Genomic DNA, 19,180 nt, shown 5'->3' on the forward strand with positions numbered 1-19,180 from the left:
CCCATCCTGTCAGGCATGGGATGATACCAGCTTCAACTGTAGTTGGTGAGTTGCCAGACGTCCCCAAGCTGAAAGTAGCCTCCAAAGGTAAACTCTTGGCACTTGCTGATAGGGCTATGCCAGTCGTTAATGCCCATACCAATGTGAGATGAGCAAAATACTCATTTGGCAGTGGAGAAGTTGTCACTGTTATTTGGGAGGTTTTGGAGAGCTGGCAGTAAAGGTAAAGGTTCCTCCTGGCCTGAGGTTTTGTCAGGCAGATTTTCGTCTGGAACAAATATCTCTAAAGTACGGTAGTCTAATAAAGTTGAACGAGTGCCTATAGGAGTTCTGGCTTTTAAAGCACCAGAATATTGGCTGTCTCTGTCTGCATTTCCAACCTTCTCAGAAAGCAGGCCTATGCCTCCTCATGAAACATTTGTCACCATTTTTTCAGGAGTACAGCTCAGCAATGGCAGATCATTTAAACATCACCTATCTGACATAATCTTACATTATGCAGTTCAAAGGATCAGTATCCCACATGTACCTCTTTGCGGGGTTCCTCATATATTATGCAAAATCAGTATAAATAACAATTTTCGATCATAGTATTCACTGTGCAGAACAGTCTCTTATTCAATTTGCTGCACATCTGGGCAAATTGTTTGAGATCCCTTATGAGGCAATTCTTGACTAGATAGCAAATTCTGTAGGCATCTAAGCCTGAAGAGCTAAGTGCCTGTTTTGAAGATGCAGAGGGAGAGTCCCTTGCAGTCTGAGAGTTAGTAACAGGCTCTTCAATATTTAGGAAGTCTCCACCTTGCAGCTATGAGTAGTAAAATTCTCTCTGCCCAGCAATGCTCATGTTGGACAGTTCATTTCTGCCCCCAATGCCTATACGGGTGCTGGAAAACGGAAAGGAGGAAAACTGTGAAAGATCCTTCCCTGTTCTTTGTTTTGTACCTCATATACTGAACAATGTTCAGCGTACTCGCCTTTGTGAATCGTTTTCTTTCAAAGCTGTCTGGTTGCAAAGCCTATAGAATTCTTCAGATAATTTCAGGTTATAGAGGTAAGAGAGAGAGACTGTAGAGTCAATCCAGGTGTGTCTACACTGCAAAAAAAACCCTTCAGCTGTGAGTCTGAGAAGCGTGGACATACATTAACACAACACCCCTCTGACCAACCCAGGATTGTTCCCTATAAGTTCTCTGCTGCTTTGTTCTGTCTAATCTCTTGTGACCCAAGCAATAAGGCGTCCACTACTTCCCCATGGGACTATTCAGCTAAGAAATTGTTTCCTTGTATTCAGCTATAAAGTTTCCTTTGCTCAGTTTCATCCTGTTCCTCGTAATAATAACCATTTGCAGGACCATAAATAATTCCTCTTCTTGTGGTGGTCAGTTACCTTATCTCTGTTTAATCATTGCTTAGCCGAGTGGTATCTACTGGTTATTCATTTGCTCTCCTTTAATATAGCAAACTTTCAAGCCCTTTATATAATATTTTTGCTGCTGTTCTCTGAGTTCCTTTCTGTGTATGTACATCTTTCTGGTATTGAGTTGCCCAGAGCTGAATGTAGGATTCTAGGCATGGCCTCACTGGGACCTTATAAAAAGGGACTATCGGTTGCTTGTTCTGCCTTTTTGCATGCAGCCTGAACTTTCATTAGCTCCTTTTGCTGCCAAATTGTGGAAAATCCTGCTGAGTCTTCTGCCTCAATAATGCAGAATTCTGCAGATCATTAACATTGCGTTTACCAGCTGTACAGTGTGGGACAACTTCTTAACCTGTTTTGCAGGTGTGCTTGCAAATGAGAATATATGTGATCTATGGATCTGTTGATAATGCAAGGCAAGCAGGTTCTACTTAAATGATTATGCAACAGCAGATGGTCAAGTGGGAGTTTTTAGGTAAATCTGGACTTGGGTACCCACTCTTCATGCTTGAAAAGGAGATACAGCAGACACCTAGGAGTAAACTTAGTCTTGCCAAAGGTCCCCTTCTCCCCCACAGTCCTGTGCCAGATGCTATGTTACAGCAGCTAAAGAAAGGAACAGTGTGTGCCCACTTTGGGCTCCACCTAAGACACCACAATTGTGATTGCTGTAAAGCAGGGTAACCTGGGAAATGTGTGCCCGAGACCCACCTGTGCCATTTAGGAAATCAGTCAGTGACTAATGGGGTTGGGACAGTTGGGAAGAGTTGGTACTTTATATATTGATGATTATTGGTCGGGGGGGGGCAAGGATTTGAAACATTAAAATTATATCTGATTGTATTGCTCTCCACCACATTTTATTAATCATTTATTGTCTTATGTTGTGGGGTGTTTGGTACAGAGAAAGTACCTTCAGATGTATTTGTACGGTGGCTAGCACAATGAGTCTGTTGGGTGCTACCATAAGATAATTATAAATAACTGTAGTAAGGAGAAAAAATGTCCAGCATGGAAAGGAACCTCAGTTGCCTTCACTAGGAGGAGTGTGATAAGAAAGGTCTATTTTGGGTACCAGGGGAGCAGAGAACTAAGCCTGGGAGCAGCACTGAGGGAACAAACACAATGAGTATGAGGGCTCATCTGCACAGTAGGGTAATGCATTCTACAGGGGTTTGATTTCTAAAGCGCCCTAACGTGTGGTGCATTAATTGGTCTGTAAAAAGAAAAGGAGTACTTGTGGCACCTTAGAGACTAACCAATTTATTTGAGCATGAGCTTTCGTGAGCTACAGCTCACTTCACGAAAAGCTCATGCTCAAATAAATTGGTTAGTCTCTAAGGTGCCACAAGTACTCCTTTTCTTTTTGCGAATACAGACTAACACGGCTGTTCCTCTGAAACCTGTAATTGGTCTGTGTAATTCCCGCTGGTGCTCACTGGTTTAGGGGTCATAGGTTCCAATCTTGCTGGGGCCTGGGTAGCAGTCTCTGCTTAACACTCTCCTTCCTCGCTGGCTCAACGCTCCTCAGCCTAAACCAACCTCCTCCCTGTGGTGAGGGGACCTGGAGCTGGGTTCCATAGCTCAGGGGGTTAGAACAGTGGTCTCGAAATACAGGGGTCGCAGGTTTGAATCTCACTAGGGCCTGAGTAGCAGTATCTGGTTCAGTCTCTCTTCGCTAGTGGCTCCTCGCTCCTTAATGCCCTTTAATGTAGTATTGTGTCAAACAGCACTAAGTTAAAGTGTACCAGACTGTTCTGCATGGACCAGTTCATGCGAAGCACATTAGAGGGCTTTAGAAATCACAGCCCCAGAGAGCACTTAAGTCCTGAGATGTGTTAGAGGAGCATAACAATGTTAACATTTCAGCAGCCCTAGTTAGGATTTTGAAGTGGATAGTTCATTGAAATGAAGGAGGGTCTCGTGTGTCCCTACAGCTAGAGAAATAGATCCAGGTCTTATCTACACACAATGTGTGCACAAATTTACCTCAATCAGTGAACCTTCCTACTGTGGATACTCTGAAATTGGTACAAAGCCTGGGCTACCTAGCTCTGTCGTTTAGGGGGGTGATTTTTACCCGTGTAGCTATGCTGGAAAAAGCCTTAGTGTGGGTGCAGTTATACTGATATAACTCTGCTTATGCATGTTGGGGAAAGATTCCCACACAAAGCTGCACTGATTTAACTAAATTGGTTTATATCACACATGGAGGCCTGCGCCACACTTAAAACAGATACGAGCATTCCTGTGTTGGTTCTGGCTGTGATTCTGTGTGTTTTTTACCACCACAGTCTCAGTGTAATCTTAGCCCTTGTGGTTATCCCCCAGGTGACCTCTACAATACACATTCAGTAAAGATTTTCAATTTTTCCCTTCTTTGATTTGTGGCCCTGATCCTGCACTAAGGAATTCAGACAGAGCCAGGATCGGTATCTATGGTATATTATACTTGCTCCCCTTTAGTTTTCTTGTTAACAGGCTGCCTTTGAAACAGGTGGCTCTGTGGCTGAGCCACACTAGAATTATTGTTGGTTTCATTTGTCTCCTGCTTTTTCACTTGCCTGTCTTCCCTGATAGATTTGTAGAAGCCTGTTAGGCTAATGCGAACTCATCCTTCTTTCCAGCGATTCCCCTAAAGCCCTGAATGGCTGTAGACGTACCACCTTTGCCGTTCATTTTCTAATCCTGGCGTTCATTGCCCTCAGGGGCTCCTCTACCCTGAACTGAGTTCCAAGTAACGGAAAATAAACACTTAACTTCTGCTATTGCCCATTTTCCACTGACTTTGGGGTTCAGTTTGGTGCCTACCCTTCCTGACTGTCTTGATGGCAGCTCCTGTGGCTTTCTCCCTGCAAGTCTTAATGGCCTCTTGTGACCCCACCAGGGGTCCACAGTCCCTCTCTGTTTCCAATGTGGATCCTCGTGACCCTCAGATGTCGGAGCAGTTTACAGAGCCCTGCTGGCCCATTTCTTGGTCCTTGCATTTTTCCTTTACAAAGGAATTGAAATCAGTTGTCTCTGGGAAGCTCAGCTCCCACTCTTTATCCTTGCACTGTACCTTTCTCATTAGGGTACTTTATTCCTCTCACTTTTAGGAACATAGGATTTACCCTACCAGTTTAGATGATTAGTTAATCTATCCCAACAATGGCTGCTAGTTTACTGTCTTTCTCTACTTACCATGCTTGATTATTGCTACTCTTGGCATGTGCTAATAATATTCTATCTCTTGAGAAATAACATAGTCAACTGAACAAAGGCCTGCAGAAATAAACAGCAAAGGGTGGTGAGTTGTCATCATCTGGTCATACATGCTGTCTTTCTGTCAGTACAGCTTCTGTGTGATTGTAGGCATCAGAAATTATGCAGCAGAGAATTTAGGAAGTTTTTCTGGCTCCTCAGCCCAACACTGAGCTCCAGCAGGCTATGGCATATTCTCCCCAAGGAAGAGATGGAAGCCTCATTATTTGGTTCCTTGAAAATTGTATTGGAGAAATTGCTGAAAAATGTAGAGGAGAATTCTGCTTTGGCTGGGAGACGGACTAGATTGGCTAATGTCTTTCCTGCTTCTGAGTTCTATGGTGGCTGTGGAGAAGTAAAATGTAAGTGATTGGAGCCTTTGAGATAAAGGGTGCTATGTAAATAAGAGGGAGGTAGTCTTTTTCCGTGGTCACCCAATTTGGCGAGGATGTAAGATCTCAAGATGAACCTGTGTCCATGAGAACGCATGGACATACAAATCCATTCTAAGAAATTCTGGTTTTAGGGAAACAATCCTGTTTTGTCACTTTGTATAAAAAAGTTAGACTGTCCTCTCACGTTGAATATTTATTTTATCTATTCAGTAATTTTGGGGGAGAAAAAATTAAAACAAATGAAAATTACCGATGGTTGAAGATGATGGAAGATGGATGAATACTAGCCTTGAGAATGATCCCATTGTTAAGATAAAGGACTTGGAGTTTGAGTTCTGTTCCTGGCTATACCACAGACTCCCTATGTGATGCTAGGAAAGGCTGTTTATTCTCTCTCTTCCCCCTTCCCCCCACATAGATTTCCCATCTGTAAAATGGGGATCATGCTTCCCTAGCTCTCATGAGTGTTGTGTGTCTGAATGAATGCACAGACCCACTTAGAATGTGCTGTGGAAGAGCAAAGTAGATTATCGTGAAGCTTAACCAGAGAGGTTTGCCACCTTGATGTTACAGCGTTCAAACATCGTCCTAAAAGTCGAAAGAGTGGCACACTTTGGTTCTTTGACTCCATCAGCTCATAAGGAACCTTGGGAAGGATGCATACATAAGTATCGCTTTAAGACTTTTATGGCAATAAGGTGCCATTGTGAAGGTCAGCCATAAGGTGTTTAAGTTTCCACACCAGGTTTTTTCTTTCCTCTTCTCCTTGGGTGTGGTTGGTGTGAATTGTTCACGGGGGAGGCATGTCTCGGAGTAAAACCACCATCTCAGCAATGCACAGAGCACTTTGGTGTGCATGAGCTGTGAGCCCTGGCTGATAAATGGTGCTCATATCCCATTCAAATATGATGCAAGCAGTTTTTTTGTAGTTTGTCTTCCATTGCGGTAGTAAAGTTTTTAATTAGGAAAGCTAATGAGATCGATTAGTCATTAGAACTGACCTCTGGATCTCTGCAAGGAGCGTGCATGTGTGTGCTGGGCTGATAACGGGAGACGCTGGGGTATTGTTTGTAATAAAAGCGTAAAGTGTTTGATTTGAGTGAAATGTGCCACAGGGAATACATCATGCGGCGAAAAAAAATTACAACCCTGGGAGCCTGTAATGAAGGGAATTAAACCAACATCCTATCTAAATAACATGATTATCTACACAAAACCCCTCAGCTAGCAAGTAATAATAGAAAACAGAGCTGCTTCGGAGAGTCTCTTTCAGAACATGGTTAATGCCAGAGACTCGCGCACAGAAGAGCAGCTACTGTATAAATGCAACATCCAATTACTGCTGTGGAATAGTTTACCGGACGCCGGTCTGTCTGTGTTTTGGGAATGGTGGGGAGGGGGAACTGAAAGCCACAACAATTTGGGACCTCCATTTCTTACATCACTTGTAAGTGCAAGGCAGTGAGGGATGTTAAGTAGGAGTTTGATTGGATGTCTGATTGATTAACAGCCACTAGAGCTTGTAAAGGTGCCAACCCCCCCCCCCCAAAAAAAAAACCAAAACCAAAACAAAAAACGGTGGTGTAATGTATTTGACAAATTCCTAATTTAAATAATTGTATAAGGTCAGAACATAGGTAAAGAGTCAGCTAATGTATCACATATGAAAGTAGCATGCTTAGGCAAATTCCTACAGGGATCTGTACATATTACACAGTAATACACAGTATTCTTGCCAGCAAGTTAAAAAAGTATGGATTTGGATGAATGGACTATAAGATGGATAGAAAGCTGGCTAGATTGCTTGATACTGCCTGCGAACTAGACATTGAGCCGTTGATCACTACCTGTTGAGCCCGACAGAGTGCCCTTGGGGCCGGTTTTGTTCAACATCTTTATTAATGATCTGGATGATGGGATAGATTTCACCCTCAGCAACTTTGTGGATGACACTAAGGTGGGGGGAGAGGAAGATACGCTGGAGGGTAGGGATAGGGTCCAGAGTGACCTAGACAGATTGGGGGATTGGGCCAAAAGAAATCTGATGCAGTTCATGAAGGACAAGTGCAGAGTCCTGTACTTAGGATGGAAGAATCCCATGCACCGCTACAGGCTGGGGACCGAATGACTAAGCAGCAGTTCTGCAGAAAAGGACCTGGGGATGAGAAGCTGGATATGAGTCAGCAGTGTGCCCTTGTTGCCAAGAAGGCTAACAGCCTATTGGGCTGCATTAGTAGGAGCATTGCCAGCAGATCGAGGGACGTGATTATTCCTCTCTATTCGGCACTGGTGAGGCCACATCTGGAGTATTGTGTCCAGTTTTGGTCCCCCTACTACAGAAAGGATGTGGACAAATTGGAGAGAGTCCAGCAGAGGGCAATGAAAACGATCAAGGGGCTGAGGTACATGACTTACGAGGAGAGGCTGAGGGAACTGGGTTTGTTTAGTCTGCGGAAGAGAAGAATGAGGGGGGATTTGATAGCTGCTTTCAACTACCTGAAAGAGGGTTCCAAAGAGGGTGGAGCTCTGCCCTTCTCAGTGGTGGCAGATGACGGAACAAGGAGCAATGGTCTCAAGTTGCAGTGGGGGAGATCCAGGCTGGATATTAGGAAACACTGTTTCCCTAGGAGGGTGGTGAAGCACTGCAATGGGTTCCCTAGGGAGGTGGTGTAATCTCCATCCTTAGAGGTTTTTAAGGCCCGGCTTGACAAGCCCTGGCTGGGATGATTTAGTTGGGGTTGGTCCTGCTTTGAGCAGGGGGTTGGACTAGATGACCTCCTGAGGTTTCTTACGACCCTAATATTCTATGATCCTACATGCAAGGAAACACACATGTGAAAGTTTAGAAATAGGATGTAGTCTAATGGTTGGCAAGGGGAAACAGGGAGCCAGGACTCCTGGGTTCTCTTCACACTTCTGCCACTGCTTTTCTGCATGACCTCTGTGTAAAATAGCTTCATGACTTTTAAGATCCATAAAAAGCTTTACTGAAATTTTAAGTGTAGTCTTATTAAATCTATGGATATGAAATGTGTAGAGTGAGTCAGCCTAACCATTATATTCCCCTTCTTTTAAAGGGGGAGAGGCAGAACTGCTTTCCAGGGTGGACCTCTGCAATATTATAGATGCTTTGGCAGAAACGTGTCCTCATATGAATTGTGAATGGCTTTGTTTGAGGCCATGCAGAGAAGTGGAGTCATTTCTTTTTTTGTTCCAACTCTGGACTTTCTTCTAGAGCAGTGGTTCTCAAAGCTGGTCCTCTGCTTGCTCAGGGAAAGCCCCTGGCGGGCCGGACTGGTTTGTTTACCTGCCGTGTCCGCAGGTTCAGCTGATCGTGGCTCCCACTGGCTACGGTTCGCTGCTCCAGGCCAATGAGGGCTGTGAGAAGGGCGGCCAGCACATCCCTTGCCCCGCGCCGCTTCCCGCAGCCCCCATTGGCCTGGAGCGGTGAACCACGGCCAGTGGGAGCTGTGATCGGCCGAACCTACGGACGCGACAGGTAAACAAACCCGTCCGGCCTGCGGGGGCTTTCCCTAAACAAGCGGCGGACCGGCTTTGAGAACCACTGTTCTAGAGGATAGCAAAACATACGAAGGCCAGGTATCATTAGAGCTCTCTGTGAGGACTCTGGAGTTTGCGCCACCGCTTGGTCTGAAATAGGCCGGATGAGGGGATAGTTTAGATCTGTTAGATAGGGCTTGGGAGAAGATTGAGGGTATGCTTCTTAGATAATGAAGGGGCGGAAAAAAGTTTTTGTAGGTGGCTGGGTGGCTGAGCGCCTGTTGAATTGATCATGTTAATGTTGCTGAGATATTGTTAATGGTGCATTAGTGCATGCAGAGTCTTGGATAGGCATTTTTTAGTTATTATTTAAATCAAAACAAATAAGTAAAATAGATGTTCCATGAACAAAACCATCTGACCTGGACATGGCTCAATAATATGATAAATTATAGTACAGTAGGTCTCAAAACGAGCTAGGTGTGCTGTACAGACACACAGGATGATGCAGTCACTGCTCTGGGGAGCTTACAGTCATTTTTAACAAATCCACTGTGGGGAACCTTTGATAAACATTCTGTTTAGATGAGAAACTGTTCAGCTTCTGTTCTACATTTTCAGACTATCCCCTTTCTCAGTCTTTAGTGCTAGGGACATTTGCAACACAACAGGATCTTTCTTTCATAGATCTTGTCTACACTAGGGAAATTTTGTAACTGCGGGACTTTGCTGACACTAATTTAGCTACATCATGTCAGTTAGATCCACTGTGATCAAGGTGAGATGAGATAGTGCTGAAACCACCAATGGGACCTGTGTCCGCTAGCGCTCCCAAGATACCTAACATTGGTAGAACTGAACTGGTGTCTGCAATGATGGGAAACTTTTACTAAATGTCCCAAGTGTAGACAGGGCCTTAGATTTCCCCACTGTCTGCAGCCTGCTATTTCCTGTTCCGTACTGGTTGTCTTTTAGAACTGGTTGATTTGGAAATGCCTTGTCAAAACCATAGGCTTCTATGTGGGGAACAAGGGGCTGGAATATCTCGGAAACAGAGAACATTTTTAATGTGAATAATTGTTAATTAAGAGAGAAGGAAGAGAAGTATTGGGAATATTTGATTTGATTTATAGAGCCGTGGGGTTTGTTTTGTTTGTTTAAGCAGAGTTTTTTACTAAAAGGCGCTGCTTTAACTTCCTGGCTTTTGTGGGTATTTAATACTTTACATTAACTTAATGTACCCTTTTTGGTATTTAATCTACTGTATAGCACTGCTACTTTTATTAATGCTGATAATTCCAGAAAGCATTATTTCTATGAGTTTCCCTACAGCAGAATCCTGTCATCCTGTAAAGCATTATAATGTGTTTTGTGCTGAGCCTATTAAATAACATTACAGTTCATAAGATTATTTCAGTGCATTTATTATTAATTATTTACATTGTGGTAGCAAATAAGGGCCCCAATAAGGAATCCAGTCCCCTTTGTGCTCAGCACTGTACAAACATATACCAAAAAAACTTAGTCTTTGGACCCAATATCCCTGTCCTTGCCAAAACAAGCTGGTTTGCATAAGAAGCTTAATCAGGCAGTCTTCTTAAAGGATTTCCTACTTGCATGCTTGAACCTCTGCATTTGCTGTATTTAAAAAGTATTGTTTGGTCTGATTTTAACAATTTGAACTAGGGCTGTCGAGTGATTAAAAAAATTAATCACATGATTAAACAATAATAGAATACCATTTATTTACATATTTTTGGATGTTTTCTACATTCAAATATATTTCAGTTACAACACAGAATATAAAGTGTAGTGCTCACTTTATATTTATTTTTGATTACAAATATTTGAACTGTAAAAAAAAACAAAAGAAATAGTATTTTTCAGTACACCTAACACAAGTACCGTCGTGCAATCTCTTTATCATGAAAGTTGAACTTACAAATATAGAATTATGTACAAAAAATAACAGCATTCAAAAATAAAACAATGTAAAACTTTAGAACCTACAAGTCCACTCAGTCCTACTTCAGCCAATCGCTCAGACAACCAAGTTTGGTTACAATTTGCAGGAGATAATGCTGCCCACGTCTTGTTTACAATGTCACCTGAAAGTGAGAACAGGCGTTCACATCGCACTGTTGTAGATGGCATCGCAAGATATTTATGTGCCAGATGCGCTAAAGATTCATATGTCCCTTCATGCTTCAACCACCATTCCAGAAGACATGCATCCATGCTGATGTCAGGTTCTGCTCGATAACGATCCAAAGCGGTGAGGACCGACACATGTTCATTTTCATCATCTGAGTCAGATCCCACCAGCAGAAGGTTGATTTTCTTTTTTGGTGGTTTGTGTTCTGTAGTTTCTGCATCGGAGTGTTGCTCTTTTAAGACATCTGAAAGTATGCTCCACACCTCACCCCTCTCAGATTTTGGAGCTTTCTCTTGCCTATCTATTGAGCTTTCTCTTGCCTCTCCCATGTGTTAAAGATTTTTTTACCGCTGTCTGAATTTGGGATGGGAGATTCATGATGCGGACCCTATTCCCGCCCTCCAGATCCTAACAGAGGTACTGAGTTGCTGAATTTGAATTAACTCTAGGACCCAGCTTCTGAATGAACTAGAAAAATGAGTACCTGTATTTTAGCTCTGATGCACAGTTATTGCCATCACATTCTGAAAACCTGCTCTGCCTATGGTGGTACTTAGCACTGATGCGACTGCTGGAATATGCCTGTACGCGTGCAGTGGTAACTCTGTGCCCCTATCACCCTTGTTATCACCACATACTAAATTTAGCTTTTGGGCTGCACTTGTCCCACCTCTCCCAACAAGGGACGCATTAGGCAAACACAAAAGTGGGGTCTGGTTTTCCCCTCTCCATCTTGCAATAATTTTAATTAGAGGATCTCCAAAAAACACAGCTGGCCCTTTAAATCAGTTATAAAACCAGAAGATTTAGTCTCAGCATGTAGTGTCAGCTTTAATTATCTGGGCAGTTATATCTGTATGTTATAAAAGTCAGGCAATTAGATGCATTCCTTAAAGCTGTGAAAAAAATTTGCTAACTATCAAGGAGAGGAAAAACAGAGTCAAACATATAACTGTTAATTGCATGAAGCATTCCGCATTAAAAACTGGCTTGTAGATCATCTTGCAAAATATTATGAAAATGATTAAATACATAAATCTAGTCAGAATGTAGATATCAGGGATAAGGTGTGTTTTCTAAATGTGTTTGAAATGTCTCAAAAGACCATTGTGCAGTAGGAAGGCTGGAATATTTGTACTCCTTAAGATGCAGTGGGGAAATGCCTGCTTCAGTCAATAGTGTGCAGAGATATAACCAAGGATGAAAATATCTTCTGCCTGTCAACTGTACTGATCACTTCTCTCTCAAACAGATCTGGCTAACTAGTCGTGTCGTTCACAGACTTCGTGTATTAATGACCCACTGAAAGTTAGAACCTCTTTGTCCATAAGCATGAGCTAGACTATGTGAGCTTAATGAGGATCGACACAGTCAGAGCATAGTAATTGCAACAGACAATGTTGCATTTTGTCCAGTTTCTACCTGGCACAGAAAAACATGAACACCCCCATAATACATCTGAATGCTTGTGCCGTACATGTGCACGTGTGTGTATGTGCACACTTGGGGGCATTACTTTCTGACTAAATTGGGGATCATAAGTAGCTGAAGTGCTGACTAGCTCTCCTTAGTCTTAGCTGGAAGCCACTCTTCTCTACGTAGTATGAACTAGTTATGTAGGTGGCTCTCCTCCTTCCCACCCGTAATCATATACATCCTAAGGATGAGAACTTTTCAGGTTGTTCTTTTGCTTACTTTCTTCCAGGGTCCAGCTTGCACCTTGTAAGGAGCCCTGGGGCTAATAAAGTCGTACAGACTCGCTACAGGATAGTGAAGAAGAATGTGGCTTCGTCTGCAAGTTCGTCGTCCTTCAGCATTCCTGTTCCCAGCTGGAAGACAAGGCGACTTGTGACATCCAGGTAATGTTTCTGCCTATGCTAATCTATTAGGATGCTAACAGACTTCTGTTGTGAGATGCACAATATATAGTGGTTCACCAGGGAGATACTTCTCCCATTTCCTGTCTGGAGAAGTTTGTCTCATGACATGCTACCTTGGAGTGACCTGCCTTTAACTACAAGGCCTAGAAAACATAATTTTTAGCATACGTACACAACTCCTCACACATTTTCGTACATACGTCTCTCAGTGATTAAATAACCAGTGTGACACAGGCTTTCAGTAGAGACCCTTACAATGACCCCTTTTGGTGAACCCATGGGATCCGTATACCCCATGTACCTCGGTGTCCTCTGTCAATTGGCATCAAGAGGTCTTGAGGTCACGCTGTCCCCTAGAGAACATGCTCTATTCTCCATACTAGTCTACAAATTTCTCTTGCACTTCACGGAAGGCATCTACTGAGTCATGGACCCTCCTCCAATTCACCTTCCTTTTATGAACCAGATGTGCCAACACTTTGTGTTTAACTGTTCACAAACAGATCAAATATGGGTTCTTCCTGCTCTTTCCCCCTACCCCCGCGTTGCTTTTCCATCAAGATATCATCATGTGTTCATATTTTATCTTCTATATAGAATCCACAAATATCCACGACTGTCATTCCACGATAGGAAATCACACAGTCAAACCAGTCCTTGTGCTACTTCTAGGCTGGCCCAGTTAGTGTTTTGAGGAGGGGCTTGTACACTGTGTTCTTGCGAATACGTTAGGCTAAAATCTCAGGGTATGTCTGTACTAGAAACTGTGCAGCGGCACAACTGTAGCGCTGCAGTGTAGACAGTTACTGCAGTGTAGACAGTTACTGCAGTGACGGAAAGGATTTTCCCTTTACTGTACGAAATCCACCTTTCTGAGAGGTGATAGCTAGTTTGATGGAAGAATTGTTACACCAACCTAGCAATGTCTACACCAGGGCTTAAGTAGGCTTAACTCCATCGCAAAGAGCGTGAAACTTTCACAGCCCTGAACAATGTAGTTAAGCCGACCCAACTCTGTAGTGTAAACCAGGCCTTAAATTTCTCTGCATTTCACAGGTTCATAATTTGTTGTTGGTAGTTACAGTGGTAGATATTTGCACGTAAATGAAAGTTTAGTCCTGATAGCTCATCTTCTGGTTGATTCTGCCCTGAAATCATAGTATCGAATCTGTCAAGTTCTGATCAGTGTCATGGCTGTAGACACTGGTACTGGCAGTAGCCTCACAGAGAGGGAGGAGAAAACCATTTAATCATAGCAGAGGGGACAGGACAAATAGTGGCCAAGGAAACTGTTCAGGATAAATAATTTTCAGGTTTGCGCCAGTGTTAAATGTAAATTGCTTACTAAATTAAGTCCAGATGCTTCATTGTTTTGGGATTAAACTGATCACTTCTGTTTGGCGCTGTCGCCACTAGCAAGGAGTTCTTTACTGTGTTGTCCACTATAACTCTGTTATTCACATTGCAATTTGTCAGGTCATTTTGTGCATCTACAGGGGTTTTGTTTGCAATGCCTACATGACCCTAGAGCGAATGGTGATAAGCCAGGAAACTTGCCCCTAACCAAAGCCATTACATCCCCATCAGTCTGGAAGTTGCCCCCTTCCTATCTCGAGTTAAGTATATTTGAGAGTGTATCTTTTCGTCCTGAACAAGCAGCATTGATTGAATCTTGCTCTTTTATTTAAATCCATTAAGGGGAACCTACCTTGGTTGAAACAGTTGCTTCTTTCTTTATGTGGTACAGCCAGTCTTGTTAAAATGACCATTCTCCCTGTTACTGCCCAGTTATCTGAAAGCCTGAGTGAAAGTTGATTTTTGTTTCTATTTTTTTTGTGACCATAAATGTTCTGTGAAGGGTCTGGACAAAACTGCCACTTCAGTGTTTCTGCACATAATGTTTCTCTAACTGGGGCCTGGAAAGAGGGTGGCACCCATCAGATTCCATAATTGTCCCAATTTTATCAACAGAGGTGCGGGGGATTTGCGTCCTGTAAGCACTACTTGTGGATTGGTCAGGGTTCTGAAATCACATGCAGAGTCACTGGAACTTGGGGGTGTTGGGTGGTCCAGCGCTGTTTGTATGGAGCGTCGTCGTGTTGTATCATGACATGGCATCGCTACGAAGCTTGATATGCGAATCTGACTCACGAGATCAATTCAAGATTAGGAGAGGCAACCCTAAAGAAAGAGGAAGATTACTTGTATTTGTACCAAACTTCGCAGGAAAAAAAAAGCTTCTGCTCTTTGGTAAGATGAGCCCTGTAAAACTTGAAATGGGTAAGTTTAATATCAGTGATGTTATTGAGGTGGGGCAAAACGAGGCTTAGAATGGGAAGCTAGCTTCAACCATAATGACAGAGAGACAAGTCCCTCCTCGATTTGATTCTGTTCAGGTTCTCATACCCTACTCATTACCATGCAATCTGAACATCTAATAGATTGAGCATCTGACTGAGAGGAGGGGACTTGTGGTTTAAAATGGGGGAGGAGCAGGGCTAGAGACAGTGATTAAGACCAGAGATCACAGAGTCACACCATCAGTCTTCCTCACCAGAGCAGTCATTTTATAGAGAAGTAATCTGATTGTTCCATTTTGATTGGATGAGAGCTTCCATTTGTAGAATCCTCTTATACTTATTAATCTTGGACTTCATTAAATTGTGTGGCTTAGATCTTATGGCTGTTTCATACAGATCTTAATAAAGTGCCATCAGCAAATTAAAACAATTATATTTTAAAGAAGAGATAAATCTCTGATTCAGTCTTGCTATTACCTTCGTTGCATACGATCCATCATACGGACCGTCTGGTCAGGACATGGCAAACGCTTTTTCTGTAGTTCTGACCTTTGTCTTATACTCCATTGTTCATAACGTTCTCCTGGATGTGGAATAAAAAAATGATCTAGTAGACTGTGAGCTACTGTCTCAGGGGGAGGAGGAGGGAAGAGCCAATGTTCGGGTTGTTAAAAACTGGACTGGATGAAGCACTGGGGAGAGACATTTCTAGCAGAGAGCCATCCTGCACTGTTCAGAGGAAGATTGAGATATGGATTAAGTGAGTGGATCTCGTCCATCTCTCGTTTCAATGGTCCAACGACCTCTTTTCAGTCACATTTCATCTTGCCCCACTATTAGAAAGTGGCTCATTTTGAAGGAGGTCTAATTCAGAACCACTGAAAAATCTGCCTGCTGCTGCCTTGTTTGCTAGTGATGTTGCAAGTGATGATGACTGATGTTGTTTTTCTCTGCTTGGAATATACTCTCTCTGCCCCACCCATTGTATGTTACTTCTCTTAGTGAATTGTTAGCTCTTTGGGGCAGAGACCATGCGTTTGTACAGCTCCTAGGTCGGTGGGGCCCCGATACTGTCTTGGGGTGCTACTGTAACGTATTAAATAGCAGCTGAATACTAAACAATACAGCCCAACATGAGCGCCATTGGTGCTGGGAATAAGCCCAGCTTGAGGCAAAGGGATCTCAGACGTGTTTGACCGCCGCTGCATAGCAGCAAGCGGGGGCCAAGGGGGGCTTATGCGAAGATAATGGCCAGCTTTTTGTGTTGGTGACAGTGGTGAGATTTAGCACATGCACGCAGTGCCCTCCTTCGGCTGAATTTGCAGCTTGTTTGTCGAGTGGCTAAGCAGCAGTGATTTATTAGCCTTTTAGATTTACCTTTTGATATGGTACTGAGAACTGCATTTTTTTTAATGTCCGCTTGGCACTGAGCCACAGTGCTGTAAAGTGTAGTCCTAAAGGTGGCACTGGGTGTACGTGGCCGCTGCACTTGCAGCACGTAGGGATGGGGAAGTTTCAGCTATCAAAATCCAGATCATTCAGGGCCTGCATGGGATGGGCATTGGCCCTTCAGTGCTGCCGTAATCCTTTTGATTTATACGGCACTTTAATGGACTTCAAGTGGGGCCACATCTCTAACCCACCGAACACTCTGTAAAGCTTGACTCTGCAAAGAGTATTGCCATGCTGCTTCAGGGGAAACCACCCTGCAGTTTGCAGCACGGGGTGGGGTCTCTGGCATTCGTTCCATTGCAGGCAAATCCCATGAAGCAGTTGGCCAGAGACAGAAGACTAATGTGTCTCTCAGGATTGTGAGTGGGGACTGGGGTGTGCTGTTGCTCGGCCACAGGCACCCAGTGCTAATTCCTCAGTGATTGGTTGCTTTCTTCCCTCATTGCTAGATTGCATTAAACTTCGCCCTGCCGCTGACTCTTCTGCAGGCGATAGATGGGAGTGTATTTTAAATTAATTTTACTGCACTTTTTGTAATATTTTTGTTTTAAATAGATTTATAAGCAACTTGGGGGCTATTTCTACAAATTTATGAAGATAATTTTCATGCTCTTGATAAGGTTAAATTTACACCTGCTATTTCCATATTAATTCACATTGCTAAGTGGATCTAATTTTCTTCCGTTCTTCTATCTAGTGAGCATGGCCTTTCCTAATGCAATTTCCCCCTCACTAAATCACTGTGATCAGGAGTCATGATCGAGTTAAATTAACTTAAATTAATTTACTTAATAAGAGCTCCAGATCATTGTGGATGAGATTAAGATTTATTGATTCTCCTTTCACTCCTCCCCCTAATCTCTTCCTGCTTTGCAGGGGCGAGTTTTGGAAAGGCTGTGGTTTCTCTCTTAAATTTCATTTTTCCTGTCACATTTGGTTGTTGTGTGAATCATGCAGAGGCATCTTAACTCTGTCCAGGTCCTCCTCTGGCCATAGATGAGCTTGAAGAACTGGTGGTGATGTCAGGGACACTCTACACTCATAAGCCCTAATTAACAGATACTTGAGGTAACTAGTTCTTTGGGAAAAAGAAAAGGAGTACTTGTGGCACCTTAGAGACTAACCAATTTATTTGAGCATAAGCTTTCGTGCATCCGATGAAGTGAGTTGTAGCTCACGAAAGCTTATGCTCAAATAAATTGGTTAGTCTCTAAGGTGCCACAAGTCCTCCTTTTCTTTTTGCGGATACGGACTAACACGGCTGCTACTCTGAAACCTGTCATTATGCTAGTTCTTTGGGGTAATTTGTTTACCAGCTGCTCTGCTGCAGCTGCTTTCAGGGAGGTCCTGCTTTCACCCTGGTTCATAGCCTGATTGATACTCGGTGACTTGCCTGTGGTGTGTCTGATTCTCCCCTGAGAATAACAGAAGACCGTTCAGCTTTTCCGTACTTGTTCGGAGAAGCAGGGAGCCTTTCTCCTCATTTGAGGATGCAGCAGTATTGTAGAACCTACCAGAGAGGACACAGATTCCCTTGCTGGAGAGTGGGCCAGTGGAGTGTCAGGCAAGAGCGCACCTTGCTTGAGGCTGGTGGGTAGAGATAACAATGCGGAAATGCTGCCTGTCATTAAAGACAGGACCTCTTTCCCTTGTCTACCTACCTTCTTCCCTAAAATAAGAAAAGGAGTACTTGTGGCACCTTAGAGACTAACCAATTTATTTGAGCATAAGCTTTCGTGAGCTCCAGCTCAGTTCATCGGATGCATTCAGTGGAAAATACAGTGAGGAGATTTATATACACACAGAACATGAAAAAATGGGTGTTTATCATGCACACTGTAAGGAGAGTGATCATTTAAGATGAGCTATTACCAGCCAGAGAGTAGGCTGGGGAGGGGGGAACCTTTTGTAGTGACAATCAAGGTGGGCCATTTCCAGCAGTTAACAAGAACGTCTGAGGAACAGTGCGGGGGGGGGGGGGGGGAATAAACAAGGGAAAATAGTTTTACTTTGTGTAATGATTCAACCACTCCCAGTCTCTATTCAAGCCTAAGTTAATGGTATCCAATTTGCAAATGAATTCCAATTCAGCAGTCTTTCGTTGGAGTCTGTTTTTGAAGTTTTTTTGTTGAAGAATAGCCACTTTTAGGTCAGAAATCGAGTGACCAGAGACATTGAAGTGTTCTCCGACTGGTTTATGAATGTTAAAATTCTTGATTTGTGTCCATTTATTCTTTTACGTAGAGACTGTCCAGTTTGACCAATGTACATGGTAGAGGGGTATTGCTGGCACATGCTGGCATATATCACATTGGTAGATGTGCAGGTGAACGAGCCTCTGATAATGTGGCTGATGTGATTAGGCCCTATGATGGTGTTCCCGAATAAATATGTGTACAGAGTTGGCAATGGGCTTTGTTGCAAGGATAAGTTCCTGGGTTAGTGGTTCTGTTGTGTGGTGTGTGGTTGCTGGTGAGTATTTGCTTCAGGTTGGGGGGCTGTCTGTAGGCAAGGACTGGCCTGTCTCCCAAGATTTGTGAGAGCGATGGGTCGTCCTTCAGGATAGATTGTAGATCCTTGATGATGCGTTGGAGATGTTTTAGTTGGTGACATTTAGTTGCTGAAGGTGGTGGCTAGTGGTGGTCTGTTATTTTCTTTGTTGGGCCTGTCCTGTAATAGGTGACTTCTGGGTACTCTTCTGGCTCTATCAATCTGTTTCTTCACTTCAGCAGGTGGGTATTGTAGTTGTAAGAATGCTTGATAGAGATTTTGTAGGCGTTTGTCTCTGTCTGAGGGGTTGGAGCAAATGCGGTTGTATCATAGAGCTTGGCTGT

General features: G+C 43.3%; 1 protein-coding gene across 3 annotated transcripts in view; it reads left to right on the forward strand.

The window, feature by feature from the left end:
- Positions 1 to 19,180, forward strand: part of ZC3H3 (zinc finger CCCH-type containing 3) — a 349,381-nt gene that overhangs the window by 114,214 nt on the left and 215,987 nt on the right. For all 3 annotated transcript variants that reach the window (XM_048841821.2, XM_048841824.2, XM_075124896.1), the window contains exon 4: positions 12,420 to 12,573. In XM_048841821.2, the coding sequence (XP_048697778.2) occupies positions 12,420 to 12,573 (154 nt within the window). The remainder of the gene's footprint in view (positions 1 to 12,419; positions 12,574 to 19,180) is intronic.

This window comes from Caretta caretta, chromosome 2 (assembly GCF_965140235.1).
Source record: "Caretta caretta isolate rCarCar2 chromosome 2, rCarCar1.hap1, whole genome shotgun sequence".
In the NCBI taxonomy this organism is placed as follows: Eukaryota; Metazoa; Chordata; order Testudines; family Cheloniidae; genus Caretta; species Caretta caretta.